General features: G+C 40.9%; 2 protein-coding genes across 2 annotated transcripts in view; both read left to right on the top strand.

Moving 5' to 3' along the window:
• Positions 1–2,496, top strand: part of LOC120524634 — a 23,285-nt gene extending 20,789 nt beyond the window's left edge. The window contains exons 18-20 of the mRNA XM_039746464.1: positions 2,149–2,270; positions 2,358–2,432; positions 2,479–2,496. Coding sequence (XP_039602398.1) covers positions 2,149–2,270; positions 2,358–2,432; positions 2,479–2,496 — 215 coding nt within the window. The remainder of the gene's footprint in view (positions 1–2,148; positions 2,271–2,357; positions 2,433–2,478) is intronic.
• On the top strand, positions 2,436–18,727 carry LOC120523997. Its single transcript, XM_039745773.1, has 42 exons — positions 2,436–2,562; positions 2,636–2,757; positions 2,863–3,085; positions 3,159–3,280; positions 3,393–3,588; positions 3,671–3,792; positions 4,363–4,645; positions 4,735–4,856; positions 4,959–5,178; positions 5,266–5,387; positions 6,122–6,332; positions 6,437–6,558; positions 6,760–6,979; positions 7,056–7,177; positions 8,789–9,008; positions 9,070–9,191; positions 9,346–9,562; positions 9,630–9,751; positions 9,881–10,115; positions 10,189–10,310; positions 10,499–10,700; positions 10,780–10,901; positions 11,064–11,277; positions 11,347–11,468; positions 11,613–11,832; positions 11,914–12,032; positions 12,142–12,337; positions 12,421–12,542; positions 15,171–15,366; positions 15,448–15,569; positions 15,653–15,827; positions 15,901–16,025; positions 16,110–16,209; positions 16,348–16,470; positions 16,548–16,720; positions 16,802–16,899; positions 16,972–17,099; positions 17,181–17,361; positions 17,941–18,079; positions 18,198–18,273; positions 18,351–18,500; positions 18,618–18,727. The coding sequence occupies exons 1-42, from the start codon at positions 2,514–2,516 to the stop codon at positions 18,725–18,727; spliced, it is 6,507 nt and encodes a 2,168-aa protein (XP_039601707.1). The 5' UTR covers positions 2,436–2,513.

Here is an 18,727-nt window from a genome sequence, read left to right as displayed (position 1 = left end):
TATTGCAGATGTTGAAGGATGCCAGTCTTCTAAGGAAGTATAGTCAGCTCTGTCCTTTCTTGCACAAAGCATCAGTATTGGCAGTCCAGTCCAATTTATCATCCAGCTGCACTCCCAGGTATTTATAGGTCTGTACCCTCTGCACACATTCACCTCTAAAGATCACGGGGTTCAGGAGGGGCCTGGGCCTCCTAAAATCCACCACCAGCTCCTTGGTTTTGCTGGTGTTCAGGTGTAAGTGGTTTGAGTCGCACCATTTAACAAAGTCCTTGATTAGGTTCCTATACTCCTCCTCTTGCCCACTCTTGATGCAGCCCATGATAGCAGTGTCATCAGCAAACTTTTGCACGTGAGGAGCAAAATTATGATCTTCTAGAAATAATAGAAACCTGGCAAAATAACAAAGATGGGGAGTATTATAACAGGGATACATATTTCTGTTCTCTCTATCCTTCCTAAGAAAACAAGCTTGGGTTGCTGTTTACACTGAACAGAATTTAAACACAAGTCCACTTCATTTGGGCGATGAGCCCCATCTTAGTGAGGACGTGTGGCATTGCCTGGAAAACATTCGTGAAAGATATCTTATTTTATGAGTGTGTTATAGACTGCCTGATGCAGACCGTAATTTCAATGCATATCTTTTTAGTATTAAAATGGAAACCTTACAGGGGAATGTTTGGGTAGTTAAAATCTCCCATGACTAACTGGGATAACCTTGTGAATAACAGAAGCAGGATATTTTACAGGAAATCGGTGACTGTTTCAACACGATATGTGAGGGGAAGCCATTTTGGATTTTGTAATAATCAGAATGGAATTGATGGTTTAGAGGTGTTTGAACCACTAGGGTCAAGTGACCATAATATAATAGAGTTCTCCGTGTTACGGAAGAGTGTGGATGGTAAAACTAAAACTTTTTAAAATTTGGTAGGGCAAATTTTGAAGAGCGGCGCAAAGTCTGTGGAGGCTAGATTGAGATAAGCTTTAAAGCGTGGAGATGGTCAGAGCAGTGGAACAGGTTTAAATATTTTACATATAATGCAGGACAGGTAAATAACTAAATATGTAACTAGTAGGAAATCTGAGATTTTTAAAAAAGATGGCAAAGGAAAAAGACAAACTAATAAGGCATATAAAACTAACAACTCCAATGTGAATCGTGTGAGATCAAGAGGGCATACATTAAGAAGGCTATTAGGGTGGTAAACTTTGTGTTTTTAATGAAGTTACCAAGTAAAAATAAACCTTTGAATCTGTTGAATCATTAGACAGACTTGGACAAATTTGTGGCAGATGAAATTTAATGTCAATAAATCTAAAGTATTAGAGGTAGGAAGTAAAAACAGTTAGGTTTGAATACGCAATGTGAGGCCTGAAAATCGAATATACACCTTCTGAAAAGCATTTAGCAGTCATAGTGGACTCTACACTGTCAGCCTTCTTAATGGCTTCTGAACCCCCTCTGGAAGTTGACACATCCGGGCGCTATATAACCTAACATTCCATGGAGTACAAGTCCAGTGATGTTATGCTGAAGCTTTTGAACACACTGGTAAGGCCTTGTCTGGAGTACTGTGTGAAGTTTTGGTCTCCAGGCTATAAAAAGGACATGGCAGCACTAGAAAATGTCCAGAGAAGAGCAACCAGGGTGACAGGGGATGAGTTATGAAGAAAAATTAAGAGCTCTTCCTTTTTCATTTAAAGCATTAAGATGATTAACAGGAGACCATTTAAAAATCCTTCAGTCCTGAAGGGAATTAGTAGAGTCCAGTAAAAGCACTGGGACACAGTTGGAAACTTGGAATAAATTACTATTGTTAGTAAGGAATTTACCCACAAGTGTCTGTGGTTCTCTATAAAGCTTTGTAGGACGGAATGCCTTGTTATCTAGATTTTCCACAAGTTCTAAAGTTGTATCTATAGGCACTCCAGACATCCAAAATTTTAAGTGCTTTCTGGGAGGTGGGCTGTTAAGTAAAACCCACATCAAAAAGTTTACAAAGGGATGGAATATTTGAGTAGCTGATTTGTGCACTATTGGCCATGTTTTGCACGATGATATAATGTGGTGTACACCATAGCAGGAACATTGTGGAGGGTGGATTGGCTTTTGAAGTTGCTCATTTGGGTTTCTAAATCATCCAGATGTCTATAATGAAGAATTAATTGTTATCCAAGCACCTGTGGAGTGTGGCTACGGACTAGTAAAAAGACACAGAAAGATCACATTGTCTGTCCAGTACACATCGTGTGATGTTGCTGTGAAGGTGAGACACTCTTTATGGGTGGGTGGATGTTTCTATTTCTGTGTGTTCAAATTAACACCCTCATTTTTTCCTTAAATGTTTGTGCAGCATAATATGTATTGGCTCACTGTACTATACACACCAGCCAAAGGCCCTGAATTGTCTCTGAACATGAGCTGCCCTGTTGTCCCATCAAGTGTTCCTACTTCTAGCACTGTAAGACCTCCAGGAAGTCAGCCCACTGTGATCTGTGGGAGCTCCAGCATGAGGGTGCTTCTGCCAAATGGGTCTCCTGACTGGGTCAACATAATAAGTGAGTAGTTTTAGATGAGTCAAATGTGTGGATCCAGTGAGTGCAGGCATTAAATTTAATTTTAACTCTCTAGATAAGACCAGGGATAAGGCCAAGGTGGTGTCTCAACCAAGGAGCTGTGGCTACGTATTGGAAAGAGGTTACAACTATCTTTCATTCACTACGTCGTATCAAGCTTGTGATGTTAAAATTTTGGTAAGTACTGTAGGTTCTTGAACAAATGTGTTCTCCAATAGGTTCTGTCTTTAATGTATACATGGCTTGTACTAATGAGAGGTGTGTGTGGTGTCCTTTCTCCAGGGTGGTTTTTATGTGCTCACTGTAATTTATGCACCAGAAGTTGGTCCTGAACTGGTAGTGAATATGAAATGCCCAACTGCTTCTGGAGATATTAGCGTCACCACCCTTCCTCCACTAACTTCCCAGAAGCCCTCCACTATTCCTCAATCCCCTACGGTTTTCTGTGAAGCAGCCGGCATGATGCTGGTATTGCCTGGTTTGCACTATGAAATTCAAATACTCGGTAAGTGTGTTCGGATAAACCTTGGGCTGCTGATGATGATCTTGTTGTGTTGTAACTTGATTCTCTGTTACAGACCAGGCCAATGAGAGAGAACCTGTGAATTCTGCATCCCGTGTATGTGGGTACATAGTGACAAAACGTGATGGAAATGTAATTTTTTCAGCTCTTTACGATGCATGTGATGTCCACATTCAGGTAGGGAAATTTCCAAGATGCTTTCCCGATGTATCTGGAATCCTGTTGTGATCTTTTTTTGACTCCTTTGTATTTGGTTCCACTTCAGTTTCAACTTTCATTATCTCTGCAGCATTACCATTATGCACTGACAGTGCTATATAAACCATCTGGTAAACCATGGAAGTCTGTAACTATGAGATGTCCAGTCAAGGTGCCAACAACTGCTCCACCTACAAAGCCTACTGCACTAAGCTCTGTAACTTGCAGGGCTAAAAACATGATGGCAATGCTACCAGATGGGCCTACAGACCAAGTCAAAGTAATTGGTGAGGGTTTTGAGATGTAGAGTTCAGGAAAAGACATTCCACTGTCCAAACTGAAGTTTAACAACTTGTCCTCTTTTTAAAGACTCATTTGGTAAAGCAGTAGCTGTGAGTGGAGCTTCTTCAGAGTGTGGTTATGGGCTGACGAAAGTCAAAGGGAAGATACTGTTGACTGTTCCATATAATGCATGCAATGTTTATGTGGAGGTAATTTTCTGTTTCTGAAACTTTTTTTTGTCTTGGTTGACAATAAATTGGGCAGGCATATGGGAATAAAAGTGTGTGTTTGTGCGTATAGACACTGGCTTCCTCCCCAGACTTTGTTCCTGTGCTGAACTGAAGGTTGTCCGTATAGGTAGTCTGTTCCCATAACACTGAAACTAATCAGAAGTTGGCTGGCTAGCTCTTGTACTAAATGAAAATGCTGACTACCTTAACTGTTAATTGGGTGTTATAGGAGTAAGGCTTTTGGATAGCTTAATTTGTTTCCCTATGGCTCTCCAGAGGGTTTTGTATTTTTGGCTACTAAGCAAGTTTGACCTATTAAATACACTTTAGTTAGACAAACAGTAAAAGCTTAATTTCAGACCACCAAATATTTAAATAAGGTTAACTTTATTGCATCATAAAATATGCTAATGCTCAGTCAGCTCTCAGGTGCAGGGTTGTCTTGTTATCCAGTTGCCAAGATGGGTTTCATTTAGTGTTTCAACAACCTTTTGCCATTTAACGCACACTCCAACCAGTAACTGAAGGTGACTTTTATGATTTGTATAGGCTGGGGATTATGTCCTCGTGGTGCGTTACCAACCTATTGGAGGCATGCAGATGTCCATGACCCTCCGATGTCCTGTTGGTGATCAGATAAAAACTACCTCCCAGGGTCCCACCACTGCAACAATTACCACCTTTCTCCATTCAACTAAAAATACTACTACGTACCATTCTGAACCCACTTCCATGCCCACTGCTGGTCCTTCTCCTCCAAATGTAGTGTGCAGGCAAAACAGCATGATGGTAATTCTGCCAAAAGCCTTGCCAGATAGTGTCAGAGTAATTGGTGAGTTCTCTGCAGTTCATTAACCTTGGGTTGTAGTCCATCTCCTATTTCTGATTACATCCTGCTTTGACGTTATTTCATTTGTTTAGATCAATTTATGCAGGAAGTGACTGTGATAACGGCTCCAGTGAGCTGTGGGCACCAGGTTGTGATTGGTTATCAACAGGTTGTATTTATTACTCCCTATACAGCTTGCGATGTCCGCATTATGGTAAGTTCATGTGATGCAATGTCTGCCTTAGAGGCACTCTAAGTGCATTATGAAGTTTTAGTGTTTTTATGAATTTGCCAATATCTTGATCGCCTTTATTAGGGTGGCTACTATGTTCTGGCTGTACGCTACAAAACTAAAAATGGGCAGCAAATGAACGTGTCTATGAAGTGTTCCACTACTTCTGGAGATGTGAGGTTTACTACAACAGTTGCTCCTACCAGTGTAATAAAAAGTACGCCCAGAGCACCAAGTGTTCTTTGTAACGCCTCCACAATGAGTGTGCTGCTTGATGGATCTTCAAGAGAGGTCTTTGTTCTAGGTAACCTGTACTGTAGTATTCTTACACCTATAATAGCAATGTTGAAAAGTGGTGTGTGTTTTAATAGTGTGCATTTAATATTTTTAGATAACCTGAATGAAGCCATGCCCATTAACCAGTTTCCTTCAAGGTGCGGATATGTGCTCACAGGAAAACCTGGTGGTTTCCTCCTGACTGCACAATACACATCTTGTGATGTCAGAATCGAGGTGAGTTGCAGCATGTGTTAGATTTCGTAGAAGGCCCTACAATTAAAATTGGTATAGTGGTGACTAGGGGGTTTGAATTATGGGTACTGATTGATAAGGTGGTTGTGTTTTGCAAGGACAGATCAAATGCGATTTTAATGATTGGGTCTGAAAAGGTTATTGTTAATGGAGTCTATATGTTGGTTGTCAATACAACCAACAAAATTACAGGCCTCTTTGAATTCTTGCATACATTTTGGGTCATAAGTTATGAACTCCAATTCCCTGCAGTCTAGTGAGAGTCACTACAGGTTTCTGATCAGATGAGAACCCTGGTTGAAAATGCATTGGAAGTGCCCTTCCTATTAGGTTGATAGCCAAGGTTTTGAGGCATTACCAGCAACTTTTGCTTTTTCAATTTCTGCATTAGTTTTGTAAAGTTAATTTTGCTTATGATAGGCATGAATTTCTCCCAATGATGATAAAATGAGTATTGAGATATTTGTGGTGGTTCAATTCATTTTAGGATAAAGGCGTGGAAAGTTTTTTGATACAAAACACAGTTTTACGAGGAGTAGTTTAAACAATTCTCAAATTCTGAAACCTGACAGAGGGTCTGGCACAAGTTTACTTTAGTGTAACAAGAATCCAAAGGCTAAATTTCATGAATTTAACTGCACCAAGGGAAAGATTTTGTAAGAATGTATCAGTCTCCCCTTTAGAGGTGGATTTCCGATGTTTTTATTCCCTTTTAGAATCAATTCTACATCCTTAATGTGCTGTATACACCTACTGGTGGAGCTGAAACATCTGTGACTATGCAATGCCCAGTCATTCAACCACCAACAACCAAGTCAACCACCACAGCCATGCCAGTGACCCCCAGTGACCCTTTAGTGATTTGCCAAGGATTCAGCATGGAAACAATATTGCCTGCTGGGCTGCTTAGTCAGGTTAAAATAACAGGTGAGCTTTAAGATGTGGTTGGGTGGGAAACTTCTTGAACTGATACAAACATGGTCTAATATTTTGGTGTGTGGTGTCTACCCCTTACCCCCAAACTCCCCAAGATTTCTTCAGTCAAGGAATGGCTGTAAACCAGGCTCCAAAAGAATGTGGCTATGCACTCCGAAAACAAGGAGAAAAAATCATTTTCAGCACTCCATACAATGCTTGTGATGTGTATGTTCAGGTAGGGAATACACTAGCAAAGTTCTAAATACCAGCAAGTCTATCTCCATTTGGGGATTGTATCAAGAACATGGAGAATTGCAACATTGGATTACTGTCTTCTAATTCAGGACCGTCTCCAGACATCTGCATACTGATTTGTATTACTAAAATATCATTTGATGAATGGCCTCCATGATTTGAGGAGTTCTTGTTCTTTCAGTATAATAGGTACATCTTGACTGTGCTGTACCAACCTTATGGACATCCCCAGAAGTCTGTGACCATGAGCTGTCCAGTTGTTGAGCCAACGCAACCCACCAGTGCTGCTACCACCATCACAAAGCCTACAACTTCCATTCCTCTACCCAAAGCCCTGTGCAGAAGGTCTAGCATGATGGTGGTTCTGCCGGGTGTTGCTCCAGAAAATGTTAAAATAATAGGTAAGGTAGATGCAGATTTGTGCCCTGTAATATTGCTATATGAAACTAGAGCAACAGCTTTTGGTTCCAATCCCAGATAAGCTTCACCATGAGGTGCCGGTCATCACTCTACCCAGAAGCTGTGGCTACACACTTGTTAAACAATACAAGCAACAGGCCTTTGCCTCCCTATACACGGCATGTGATGTCAAAGTAAAGGTAAGACCTTTTGCCAGGTCAAAATATACTTGTGCATGCAAGAACCTCTAGATCAGAGCTATTGAACTATAATTCAGCCAGCAACGGGCAATGGCAAATTTTAAATCAACACCAATGAATGTATTCAGAATGTATCACAATAAACAACCACGCACCAACTCTGCAGACTGGCACAAATGCCACCTTCACGCAGCTCCGATCGTTTTGTTTACAAGTTAGTATGGCAAGTTACATATCAAAATGCTTGGCTGCTCATTGGCTGTAAGTTTTGAGTGTCAGTCACAGTGTCCAATCAGACTGGTAGATTCAACCAGAGTTCAGAGCTATACGTCACCCTGCAAGCTTTCTGTGACACTGGTTGGCTATACGAGGTGCCAGTCAACCCCAGACCCGTCGTAATTGACCAACTTAGGTGTCTTTCGAAAGCTAACACTTCCGTGTTTCATGCGGTAGCATGGTTATCGCAGACAGAAACAAATTACGTCTAATATGAGCAATATAAGTGAAAAAAAATTACTTAGGTGGTCTCAAGTTATGAAACGTTTTCTGGAGTTTTTGTCCCTTTGAGAATATAACGTGTGTTTTGGACCTAAATCGTTTTACTGGATTATATTCGCTGGAGCCTTACGGACACAATGGGATCAATACTGCTCGGAAATATTGATGTTTGACTTGCAGGGGGTCTTCAAAGGTAGGCACAGTCAACTCGTAAAAGTATGTACTTCTCTGTAAAAAAGGCTTTAGTGTCAGTGCTGTGGTTGTTGTGTGTCAAAATGGTTTATATCATCGGAAAGACGAGACTTTGAAGTTTCATTTGATGGGTAGGGTGTCGAGATGCATGGCAGATGGGCATGCACACATTACTGTAACGTTTTTGAACCGCTGTTATGTCCCGGGACCGGTACTTGTGCGCGTTAAGAGTAATTCATTGCTTGAAACCCAAGAACTTTGTACAAAGACATTTTAATCATTACTACTATATATATATATATATATATATATATATATATATATATATATATATAATACTGTATGTGTATGTATAACACCAGATGTGTAAGCCTGTGCTGTAAAAAGCGGTCCTAGAAACTACTGAAATCATCAAAAAAAATATTGAAATGTACAGATGTCAGGTAATTGAAAGGAACTACTCTGGGTGTGTCTCTCCCAAGAGGATTCGTTTTGCCGATGTCCTCACATCGCTTGTGCATTACCGGTGGGAGGAAAAGTAAAAGGGATACCGTATTGCCGATTTTAGCTGCCAAGCGATTTTGTGTTTCTTTGGAGGCGTTTTGCTGATGTGCTCACCTCGCTTGTGTTATTAGCAGCTAAGCGAGTTTTCTGTTTCTTGCATCAGTTAAAAAATAATCTAAAGTTTCAGTGACTGGTGTACTAAGTTGAAATGATAATCGCCAAAGTCTATTTTTGGTTGCATTTGACAATTTTAGTTGCAGTCTAAAGCCTTTGGTGGGCCACTGGGAGGTTGCTTCTGGGCCGCATGTGGGCCACAGGAGGCCATTTTAAATAGGCCTGTTTTTAAGTCAACTACTTGCACAAATTTGGTGATTGGATGGTTTCAAAGCTGTTGGACTCTAATCTGTAACTTTCCAGGGTGGCGCTTATGTTCTTATGGTCGTCTATACAACTCCAAGTGGTGTGAAAATGAAGGTTCCTATGAAGTGTCCTACCACTGGATCCCTTTTTCCAACTACACTAGCTCCAAAAACAAGCAGCATTTGGACCACACCTAGTGCTCCTATTCTGGTCTGCAAAGCTTCAAACATGATGGTGTTGCTTCCGATGGGCTCCATAAATGATGTCAAAGTAATAGGTAAGCCTCTTTTTGTACTGATAACCTCCTTGCCTATTTACATCTGCACCTTCTCCCTCAGATCAAAAGAACGAGGCATTGCCTGTGGTTCAGGCTCCAAGAAAGTGTGGATATGTACTCGAGAAAAGGTCAATCAATCTTGCCTTTTCGGCCCTTTATACTGCCTGTGACATGAAAATCTTGGTAAGCATATACAATCTGTGATTGGCAAAAACTTGAAATCCATACAGAGGTGCTAGTAATGGTCTTGTATGAGGTGGAGGAACTGATAGCTTTTGGTACCTAGAATATTGCAGTTGGGGCTTATTCTTGCATCTAATTTTGTCACCTTTTTCAGAGAAATCATTACGTTCTGCATGTACTGTACACACCTTCTGGTGGTATGGAGATGTCTATGACAATGAGATGCCCAATCAAAGTGCCTACAACTACAAAGGTGCCATCTACTACCAGTACACTTACCACAAAGGCTTTTACTCCTACTGTAATCTGTCGCAGTTCTAGTATGATGGTCACTTTGCCTGATGGCTCTCCACAGTCTGTCAGTGTCTTAGGTGAGTAGTTCAGTTTATACTAATCCCACTCCAATCGGCAAGCATCTAACACAATCTCGATTATTAGATGTTCTTGGTGAGCAAGTGGCTGTGACCCAACAGCCTTCAAGCTGTGGATATACACTGGTAAAAAAACAAGAAAACCTGCAGTTCACTGCCCTTTATCAAGCTTGTGATTTGCAGATCATAGTAAGTATGCCATTGTTGCAGCTCTGGGTGGTTCAGTCCAACCCACTGTAATGGTAAGTTGTAATGGCAAAGTGGCCTTAAAGGCAACTGGTTAGATTTGCCTGTTCTAAATAGCATCCTGTTTTTTAGGGTGGCTCCTATATACTTCTCCTAATATACCAGCCTCAAAGTGGGCCACAAATAGTTGTCCGGATGGAATGCCCAGTTACTTCTGGGGACCCAAGGCTGACTACAGCTGTTCGTGCTACTATCACAACCAGCACCATAATACTGCCCACCTCTGCAACACCTACTGTGATTTGCAACTCTACCAACATGACAGCAATGCTACCATATGGCTCTCTTGATGCTGTTGAGATAATAGGTGGGTTCTGGCTAAGTTTTAACTAGCAACTGTAGCTCGTGGAGGTTTCTAACTGCTGGATTTATATGTACAGATCTTGCTCATGAGGTGGTTCCTGTAACCCTGACTTCACAATGGTGTGGATACACACTAGAAAGAAAGCATGGATATCTATCATTTGTTGTTCAGCACACTGCATGTGATGTCCGTATCGTGGTAAGACTGGGTTTTAGGGCTACTTTTTAAAGTTGATATGTAAGGAACCAAACTTTAAGATATGAATTTCATACTAAATAATCATTTTAACAACTAAGTTTGACCATGTGCACAGGTGTAATGATGTAAAAGTGGTTTCTCTTTTGTGATGGTTGGAAATAAACCTGTGTTTAACCCCTTCCTTTCAGAACAATAATTATATATTGATGGTGCTATACAAACCAACTGGACGGTCTATGAGGTCTCTGACAATGAGTTGCCCCGTTGGCATCCAGCCGACTATGACCACTACCCTCTCCAAGCCTTATACCCCAAGCCCTCCAGTGACTTGTGGTAATTCTAGTATGAGTGTGGCATTGCCTGATGGACCTCTAGATCAGGTGAAAATAGGTAGGCGATTTTTAGCCTTTGTAGACTCTATCCCTCTTCTGAAGGACTTTTAGTGATGTGAACATATTTTGTCCTCCAGTATCTTTCAATGAAACCGTTGCTGTATACGAGGCCCTTTCAAAGTGTGGCTACATTTTAAGGAGAGTGGGGAGAAAGATGGTCTTGAAAGTACCCTATGACGCATGTGATGTTTATACATGGGTAAGAATGTAGGCTTGTCAAGAGTTAGGCACCCAACAATAAGCTTGCTATTCAATTGCAACTTTACTTTGGGATGCATCCCAAAACCTTCTTTATGACTTAATGTAGTTAAAGTATGTGGAATATATCGGTCCTCCTGACCATGTTATACTTCTGTTTAAGCGCAATAACTATGTTGTGATGGTGCTATATATGCCTGCTGGCGGGGTTCAGAACCACGTAACCATGAGATGTCCAATAATTAAGCCATCACCACAGACTACCACCATGTCGACAAGGATAACCACACGTAGTCCCTCAAGTGCTGTGATTTGCAGAGGCTCAAATATGACTACTGACTTACCTGATGGTGCTTTGGAAGAAGTTTATGTAATTGGTGAGTAGATCCCTAATAAGGGTGGCAGAATTTGAAGAAACTTCTTCCTAACTTTGGCTTTCATTTTAGATAAACATTACAAAGAAGTTTCAGTAATTACTCTTCCAAAAAGCTGTGGCTACACACTAGTGAAAAGAAATCATCAACTGTCCTTCACTGCACTATACAAATCTTGTGATGTTAGAATATCTGTAAGTGCTTAGTTCATGCTGTTTTTCTCCACGTTCATGGATTGAATCATTGTGAAGTTTTCCTCATAGTGGGATCCTGCATGTAAACTATTTTTGCAGATCCAGTTGTGGATTGAGTTATGGAGTGTGGGTTTCTTGTTTTAGGGTGGCTTCTTTTTGATTAGTGTCATTTACAAGCCTAGAAGAGGGTCACAAATGGTTGTACAAATGAAGTGCCCAGCAAGTGGAGGTGATTTGACACAAGCTACCACAACAGCAGCAATTGCCACCAAGTCCTTGCCTCCCCCTCCTCCTATAACGTGTAAATCTTCAAGCATGATGGTTGAACTTCCTGTTAAATCACTCGAGGATATTCTGTTAATTGGCAAGTAGTAGTGACTTTTTTTTTCTCCGTCCTTTTCATCGATGGCAGTGGGTGACCACAGCTTTCCTCTTCTCAATGCAGGTGATTCTGAAGATACTGCTGTTCTACAAGCCCCAGTAGCTTGTGGCTATTTGCTGACTGAAGCTTTTGGCCATGTGACCCTTTCCACTCCTTACAATGGCTGTCATGTTAGTCTTCAGGCAAGTTGGTTGGGGTGGAGGGGTGTAATCTTTGGATACTCATGCCCATGGCTTAGTTATGGTATCTAAATCTCTCACAACCTCATTGGGCAAAATGTATCCTCAATAGGATAACCATTATATTCTGGAAGTCCTCTACAAACATAGTGGTGAGATGTGGATGTCTGTGACAATGCGCTGTCCTGCTCGAGATCTTCCAGTAACAGTGACAGCTGCATCAGTCTCTCCTCCTAAAGTGGTCTGTAGATCATCCAGTATGAGGGTCTTATTGCCTATTGGATATGCAAAAGATGTTCACATTCTTGGTAATTCTTCTGTTTAGCACCATGTGCCACAGCTTAAAACTCCAACTGCCCAAGTTTACATTTGCTTTTCTCTGCATTTTTAGATAGGAACTTGCAGAAAGTGCCAGCCATTGCTGCTCCTGAACACTGTGGCTATGCTGTGCAGAAGGGTCCCAACTATGTCTCCTTTAGTGCACTCTACACTGCCTGTGATGTGTCCATTGTGGTTAGTTGCTTTTTTGCTGTTTTTTTTCATGACCTAAAGCAGAAACTTTTTAAATAGAATTGAGTCCTTAAGTAACGTATCATATATTATATTAATTATTAGATCCATAGCCTATACTAAATTTCAAACCTGGCAAGTCACCGATAACAGCAGTATATTCTAAATGTTGAGTCATTTTTTTTTTTTAATTCCATGGATTAAGATACAATGCTCCTGAACACCAATTCATTTTAATGTTGCATATTAAGTATATGGTGGACTTGGAAACTTCATAATGTCTGATTGAAAGCGAATGCAAGTCACCAGGGGCCTCATGCATAACATCCTGCATAGAATTCGCACTATAACATGATGTAAGCACAAAAGCCGAAATGTGCTCACGCACAGAAAAATACAGATGCATAAATCTGTGCGTTCGCCCACTTCCACGGTCTTCCGCTCCATAAATCCCTATCAGCATTAAAAGTAATGCACGTGCCTTCTTTCCCACCTCGTATCCTCCCGGAATTACACCTCTTTGAATATGCAAATCAATACAAATAGCCCTTAAGCTCAGCATTCTGTGAAAAGGCAATGGCAAAAGTAAGGGGGAAAATATAAGAATTTTAGCGAATAACAAGTGGAGGCAAAGAAAATGTACTGTTGGTTTAAACAGTGGTATAATCAACAAAAGGAAGCTGATCGAGTGACATAGCGTGTTGGAGAAACTTGAAAGCTCACGTTCACAAAGTTGCACAGTGCCCGACATGAAAAAGAAGTTGCCACATATCAAAGTCGCTGTGAAAAGGCAAGACGTAGCCCAGCATATCTGAGTGTCATATGAAAGCTTATTAGGGTACAGAGACAAAAAAAGGCACACAGTAGGAAAAAAGCACGAAATGTTAACTTCAATCTTGAAATTTCCACTTTGATCACATAGTTTATTTTGTCTTTAAAGCAGAACATCATAAACATCATCTTAAAATCGTTTAATTTACTAGTTTTTCAAATCCCATCGTAACTAAAGTAACACGTTAAATGCTTTGTTTTGTATTTGATCTTTTGCTCTGTGTGTGTGAATCACTACATGTTTCTGCTTTCTCTTTCTCTGACAGGACACAGAATTCATTACATTCGTGATATTACAGCTCTCTGAATAATTAAAATACTAAGATGTATATGTGATATCTTTTTCATAATGATAGGAGTTAAAGCACGTTATTAAACAGGGGAACACTGTGCGTGATTGTGTGCAACCTTCGATGAAATTATTGTAGCAGTACTGTCTCTTTCAAACGTACTAATCTCCAATTCCTGTCCTTTCTCCAAATACCCAATCGCCACGCAATCAGCTCTGTAATAGACGTTAAGACATCTATAAGCTTACAATGACGTTTCTTCAAAACTTTTAAGGAACATTGAAATATCTTTGTAGTACATGTTTAATTATTCTATCCATCTATCCTTCCAGTGTCGCGTCAGCCCCAGAAAGAATACAGCACAAGGTAGGATCAATCCGTGAACTAGCTAGCGCTGTGGAACCGTGTCCTCACATGTTTAATTATTAACAATACATATTATTTAAATGAAGTTAAACTTTTATCTATATGATCAACATATTTTGCTGCATTTCATCTTAAAAATAATATCATCATCATATGTAAATACTCGCTTTATAAAGTGGCGCAGTTTGTGCAATATTACAACTGTAGTACTAGTTTACAGTGAGGTGATTGTACTTATAAGTACAAACAGCTCTACAAGGAGCACTTGATGGACTGATTGCTTAAAGTTCTTGGGATGAAACTGATTCTGAACCGCGAGGTCCATACAGGAAAGTCTCTGAAGTGTTTTCCCGTGGCTGAGGCAGCGTGTGCTTGATACTGTATACCGATAATTCTCTTTCCGATCAGCTGCTGCTGTGATTCCCCACTCAGATACAGTCATATAAATACTCCGAGTGGTGCAGTGAGAGTAATATGGAAAAAGATGATCCGCTGTGGCAACACCTAACGGGAGCAGCTGAAAGTGAGAGTAACAACGCTAAAGTTATGGTATTTGGAATACTATGGCTATTCCCTGGACCATTATATTGTTACAAGTTAATTACAATCAGATGCACTACACTAAAACAATATGCGGTTAGTTTTAGTGTATTTATAAAGCCGCATCAGGAAAATAATGAGTAACCACACAGAAACAGTAGCACTGCTTGGACACTGGGTGCCGCCAGTCTGCAAAACTGAGCAGGGAACTTGCGTACAACAGGGTTTGAGGTACCGATGAAATGTGTGTGGCTATATGCCAAGTGTAGGTTTTATACATCGCGATTTGAACGTGGAAACGTTCTTATGCGTATGCACTGTTTATGCATGAGGCCCCAGGACTGGGAGGCTTTTTCATCCTTTGATGTCCCACTGGACTTTCCAAAGTTCATTCCAAGCATATGACTTTCTAAACTGGTTCTGATTTCCTTGTTGATCAACTGTGCAGTTATGCAGGGCTACATCTTGATTATTCTTTTGACATAGGCTTCAGCCCACCCACTACCACAACCACCCTACCCTTTTTAATAGGCTTCTGATAGAATAGTGTGAATCACTCCGTTTGTAGAGTTATTGATTAAAAACCATGCTTTTTGTCTTCTAGCACCACCATTACGTACTGACTGTCTACTACAAGACTGCTAGAGGAGTCTCCATGGTAGTGGATATGAAATGTCCCCTTCTCTTTACACCAAGCACACCGGTTACTGTAAAGCATGGGATTCCTCCAGTAATGTGCCACAAGTCTGCAATGAGTGTAAGGCTGCCTACTGCCTCTGTGCAACTTGTGAAGATCCTAGGCAAGTTCAGGAACTGAATGGCTTTTCTAGAATCCTTGGGAGGGGATTTTAGCCTTATTTTCTTGTCTAATTTAAATCTAGACAAAGTAGGTAAAGAAGTAAAGGCAGTCAACCTGGCAAATAAATGTGGCTATCGTCTAGTCAAAGAGGAGAGGGATGTCTATTTCAGCATCCCTTATGCAGCCTGTGATGTCAAGATATTGGTGAGATGACAGCTGTGTGACAGTGTGGTGTCTGTTCCTACTTTTGATGCACCGTCTGAAGGTTTGCCTTCCCGAATTCCTAGGATCACCATTATGTGCTAACTGTGATCTACACTTCCTTTGCTGGGCACAGAAAAGTGATGCGATTGAGGTGTCCTGTTCCTGCACCCTCTCCAATTGAAGCTGGAGTGTCTTGTTTGGAGGACTGCATGTCCATCGAGCTGCCATTGGGTCCTCTTAATGAAGTTAAAGTAGTTGGAAAGTATCCATGTGAAGGGGATGGTTTTAAATGTTGTATGAATTCATACTGACTTGTGGTATTGCACCATAGATTCCTTTTACAGCTTGGTAGTAGTGGTTAGCCAAGCTCCCAAATCTTGTGGGTATAGCCTGGTGGAGGAAGCTACAAAGCTCATCTTTACTGCTGCTTATAAAGGGTGTCATGTCAAGACTGTGGTAAGAGAATTGGTTTGTAGATTTAAAGAGTGTTGGGGTGTGGAATTCCTCGGTGATTAATCTGGCCATGTCATCTCTGCACAGGGCAAACATTATGAGCTAACGATTGTTCATCTGACCAGTACTGGAGAAAAGCTGCAAAAGCACATGATGTGCCCTGTACAGAGGATTGTGGCTCATCAAGGTAATGACTGATTTGTGGAGATGTCTTAATCATCCAAAATGAGGATTGCTTGTTTTTGGGTGGCTTATGAAAGCCAATTTTACATTTTGTTTTGTTACTTGGTCTATTAAGTAACTACACAACTTATCTTTTGATTAGGCTGCAACCTACCAAGGAATAAACAAGTGACCTGTGGTGGTCCTGGTGCTAAACCTCAATCCTGCTTGGCTCATGGATGCTGTGTGGATGAAGAAACATTGCACTGCTATTACCCCATGGACAGTATGTAATGGGATGAGAAAACCATTTGGGTGAAGTGCAATGCCTTTTTGTGAGCAAATTTGTTGTACCCCTTCTAGCATGCACAGCAGACGGTCACTTTGTCTTTGCGGTTTACCGCACTGCTAATAAACCTGAAGTGGACCCAGCAACGTTGGTGGTTTCGGGCAACAAGTCTTGTCTCCCTGTGATCTGCACTCCAGAATTTGCCATCTTTAAATTCCCAGTGGCCGGCTGTGGCACTTACATCTTTGTAAGTCATCTTTTGGACTGTTAATTGACTTGGCTAACCATTTCTGAAAGCTGCAAGCTCATTTTAAGCCTTTAAGTGCAGGTCATTGCTGAAACTACAATTTATGTGGCTGAAGTGCAAAGCCTAATCAGACGCAAGCTGCAAATGTTTGGGCAGATTACAAGAGACAGTCCATTTCGGTAAGTGCTCAAACTTTTTCATCCTAGGGTTTGATGGCCTAAGGTGTCTTTTAATGTGACGTGTGTCTGTAGTCTTCAGGTGGAATGTCGCTACTCCAAAGGAAGTCTGACTAGCACTGGCTACTTGGTGATGAATGTGTCTCCTCCTCCTGCTTCCATTTCCTCTGGGCAACTTGGAGTTTCTTTAAGAATTGCCAAAGGTTCACTTGTAGTATCTGAAACTGCTAAGGATGTGATGGTGGGAGAAACACAACCTAATAATAATCTCTCTCTCTCTCTAGATGAAAGCTACACTTCATTTTACCCATATTCCCAGGTACCTGTTATCTTATTGTTGGGTAAGGAAGTCTACCTGGAACTCCAACTTGTAAACCCACCTGAACCTAATGTGGTGTTGCTGGTACATTACTGCATTGCTTATCCTCGTCGTTCAATGAATACCTGGGTACTCATCTATGAAGGGTAAGTAGGGAGGGGGACCTTTTTGGTTTTCATCCAGTGCTTACCATTAGATTGTAGCCCATTAAAATGCTGTTTATAGCATTGTTTAGAAGTACTATTAGTGGATATTGTAAAGTTAGCGTTATTTGCCTATTGTGGTACTATGCTGTATATTCTGTAATAGTCTCAACTTTTCTAAGCCTATCAAATAGACTGCATAGGCCAACTTAACTACTTGAAACGATGCATGCTAAATAAAGTTTTGTTGTGGTGACCAGCCCATGGAAGGTTTGTTTTTGTGTCTGTAAAATGCAGTCATGCATTATTCTGCATTGCAAGACATTCCAAGTTCAATGTATAGATTACGGAACAATCAATTGTTTTCTTCTGCTTCTTTCGGCTGCTCCCATTAGGGAATACTGTAAGTCTGAAAACTCCAAATGGTTTTTCAAGTATCCATCTTGTGTAGCTTGCCTGATGTCCAATTGTAACTAGACAAGATCAATTTTTTCTGTGAGTGCTTTAAGAATCTCTGCTTGTGCCTTCATAAAGGGATTTGAAGAACTTTTGCTACCATATTATAGTTGAACATTTTTCCAGGTGTCCAAATAAAGAATCTGCTGTCAATCTGATTCTGGATGATATTGAGGGGCATCCCTTGCCAAAATATCTCCGGCGCTTTGACCTCCACACATTTCAGTTTCTGGACCCAAAGAGTCGGGAACATCTGGATGAAGAGGTGAGGTCTAGTAAAGAACCCAGAGAATTAGACTCCATTTCTAAAAAATCACTAAGGTTACTAGTTGGTTTTAAATGCCAATAAATTGCTTGGGTGACACCGCCCCTTCTCTCTTTAGGTTTACTTCATGTGCTCAACTGAAGTTTGCTCACCCTCCTCTCAAGTTTGCAATGAAGGATGCTTTGATGGAAGAAGTAAGATTAATGGAGGTTTTTAAGTAAGTCTCTAATCCCAGTGTGTTGTAATGAAGCTAACTTTCTCCTCTCTCTAGTAATGGCAACCCCTGCTTCTGATGCTTTTGATGGACACTGTTCAGGAAAGTTTTGTCCCAAACATGCGATCATTGCCAAGAGAGCCATTGAAGGGTCTAAAGCTGTCAATGCGATGTTCAGCTCCAACAATGTTCCTGCCCAAGCTCCTGGTAAGTCAAGAAGGTAGCTGTTTTCAGAAATTACAGTCCCAAGTGAGGTTTGATGCTGCAGATAAGTGTGGATGTTCATAGAAGCTGTGTTGGTAATATTTTAATTTCCTCTTCAAGGTAATCTATTGGCCAAATTGATCCTTCCACTGGTCTTGGGACTCCTTTGCCTGATTACTGCTTCAGCATTGTTAATTTTCAGGAATCTACACCACCTTTGCAGACATTAA

The sequence above is a fragment of the Polypterus senegalus genome, chromosome 2 (genome assembly GCF_016835505.1).
Source record: "Polypterus senegalus isolate Bchr_013 chromosome 2, ASM1683550v1, whole genome shotgun sequence".
Classification (NCBI taxonomy): Eukaryota; Metazoa; Chordata; class Cladistia; order Polypteriformes; family Polypteridae; genus Polypterus; species Polypterus senegalus.
This window is presented reverse-complemented; position numbering and strand designations above follow the sequence as displayed.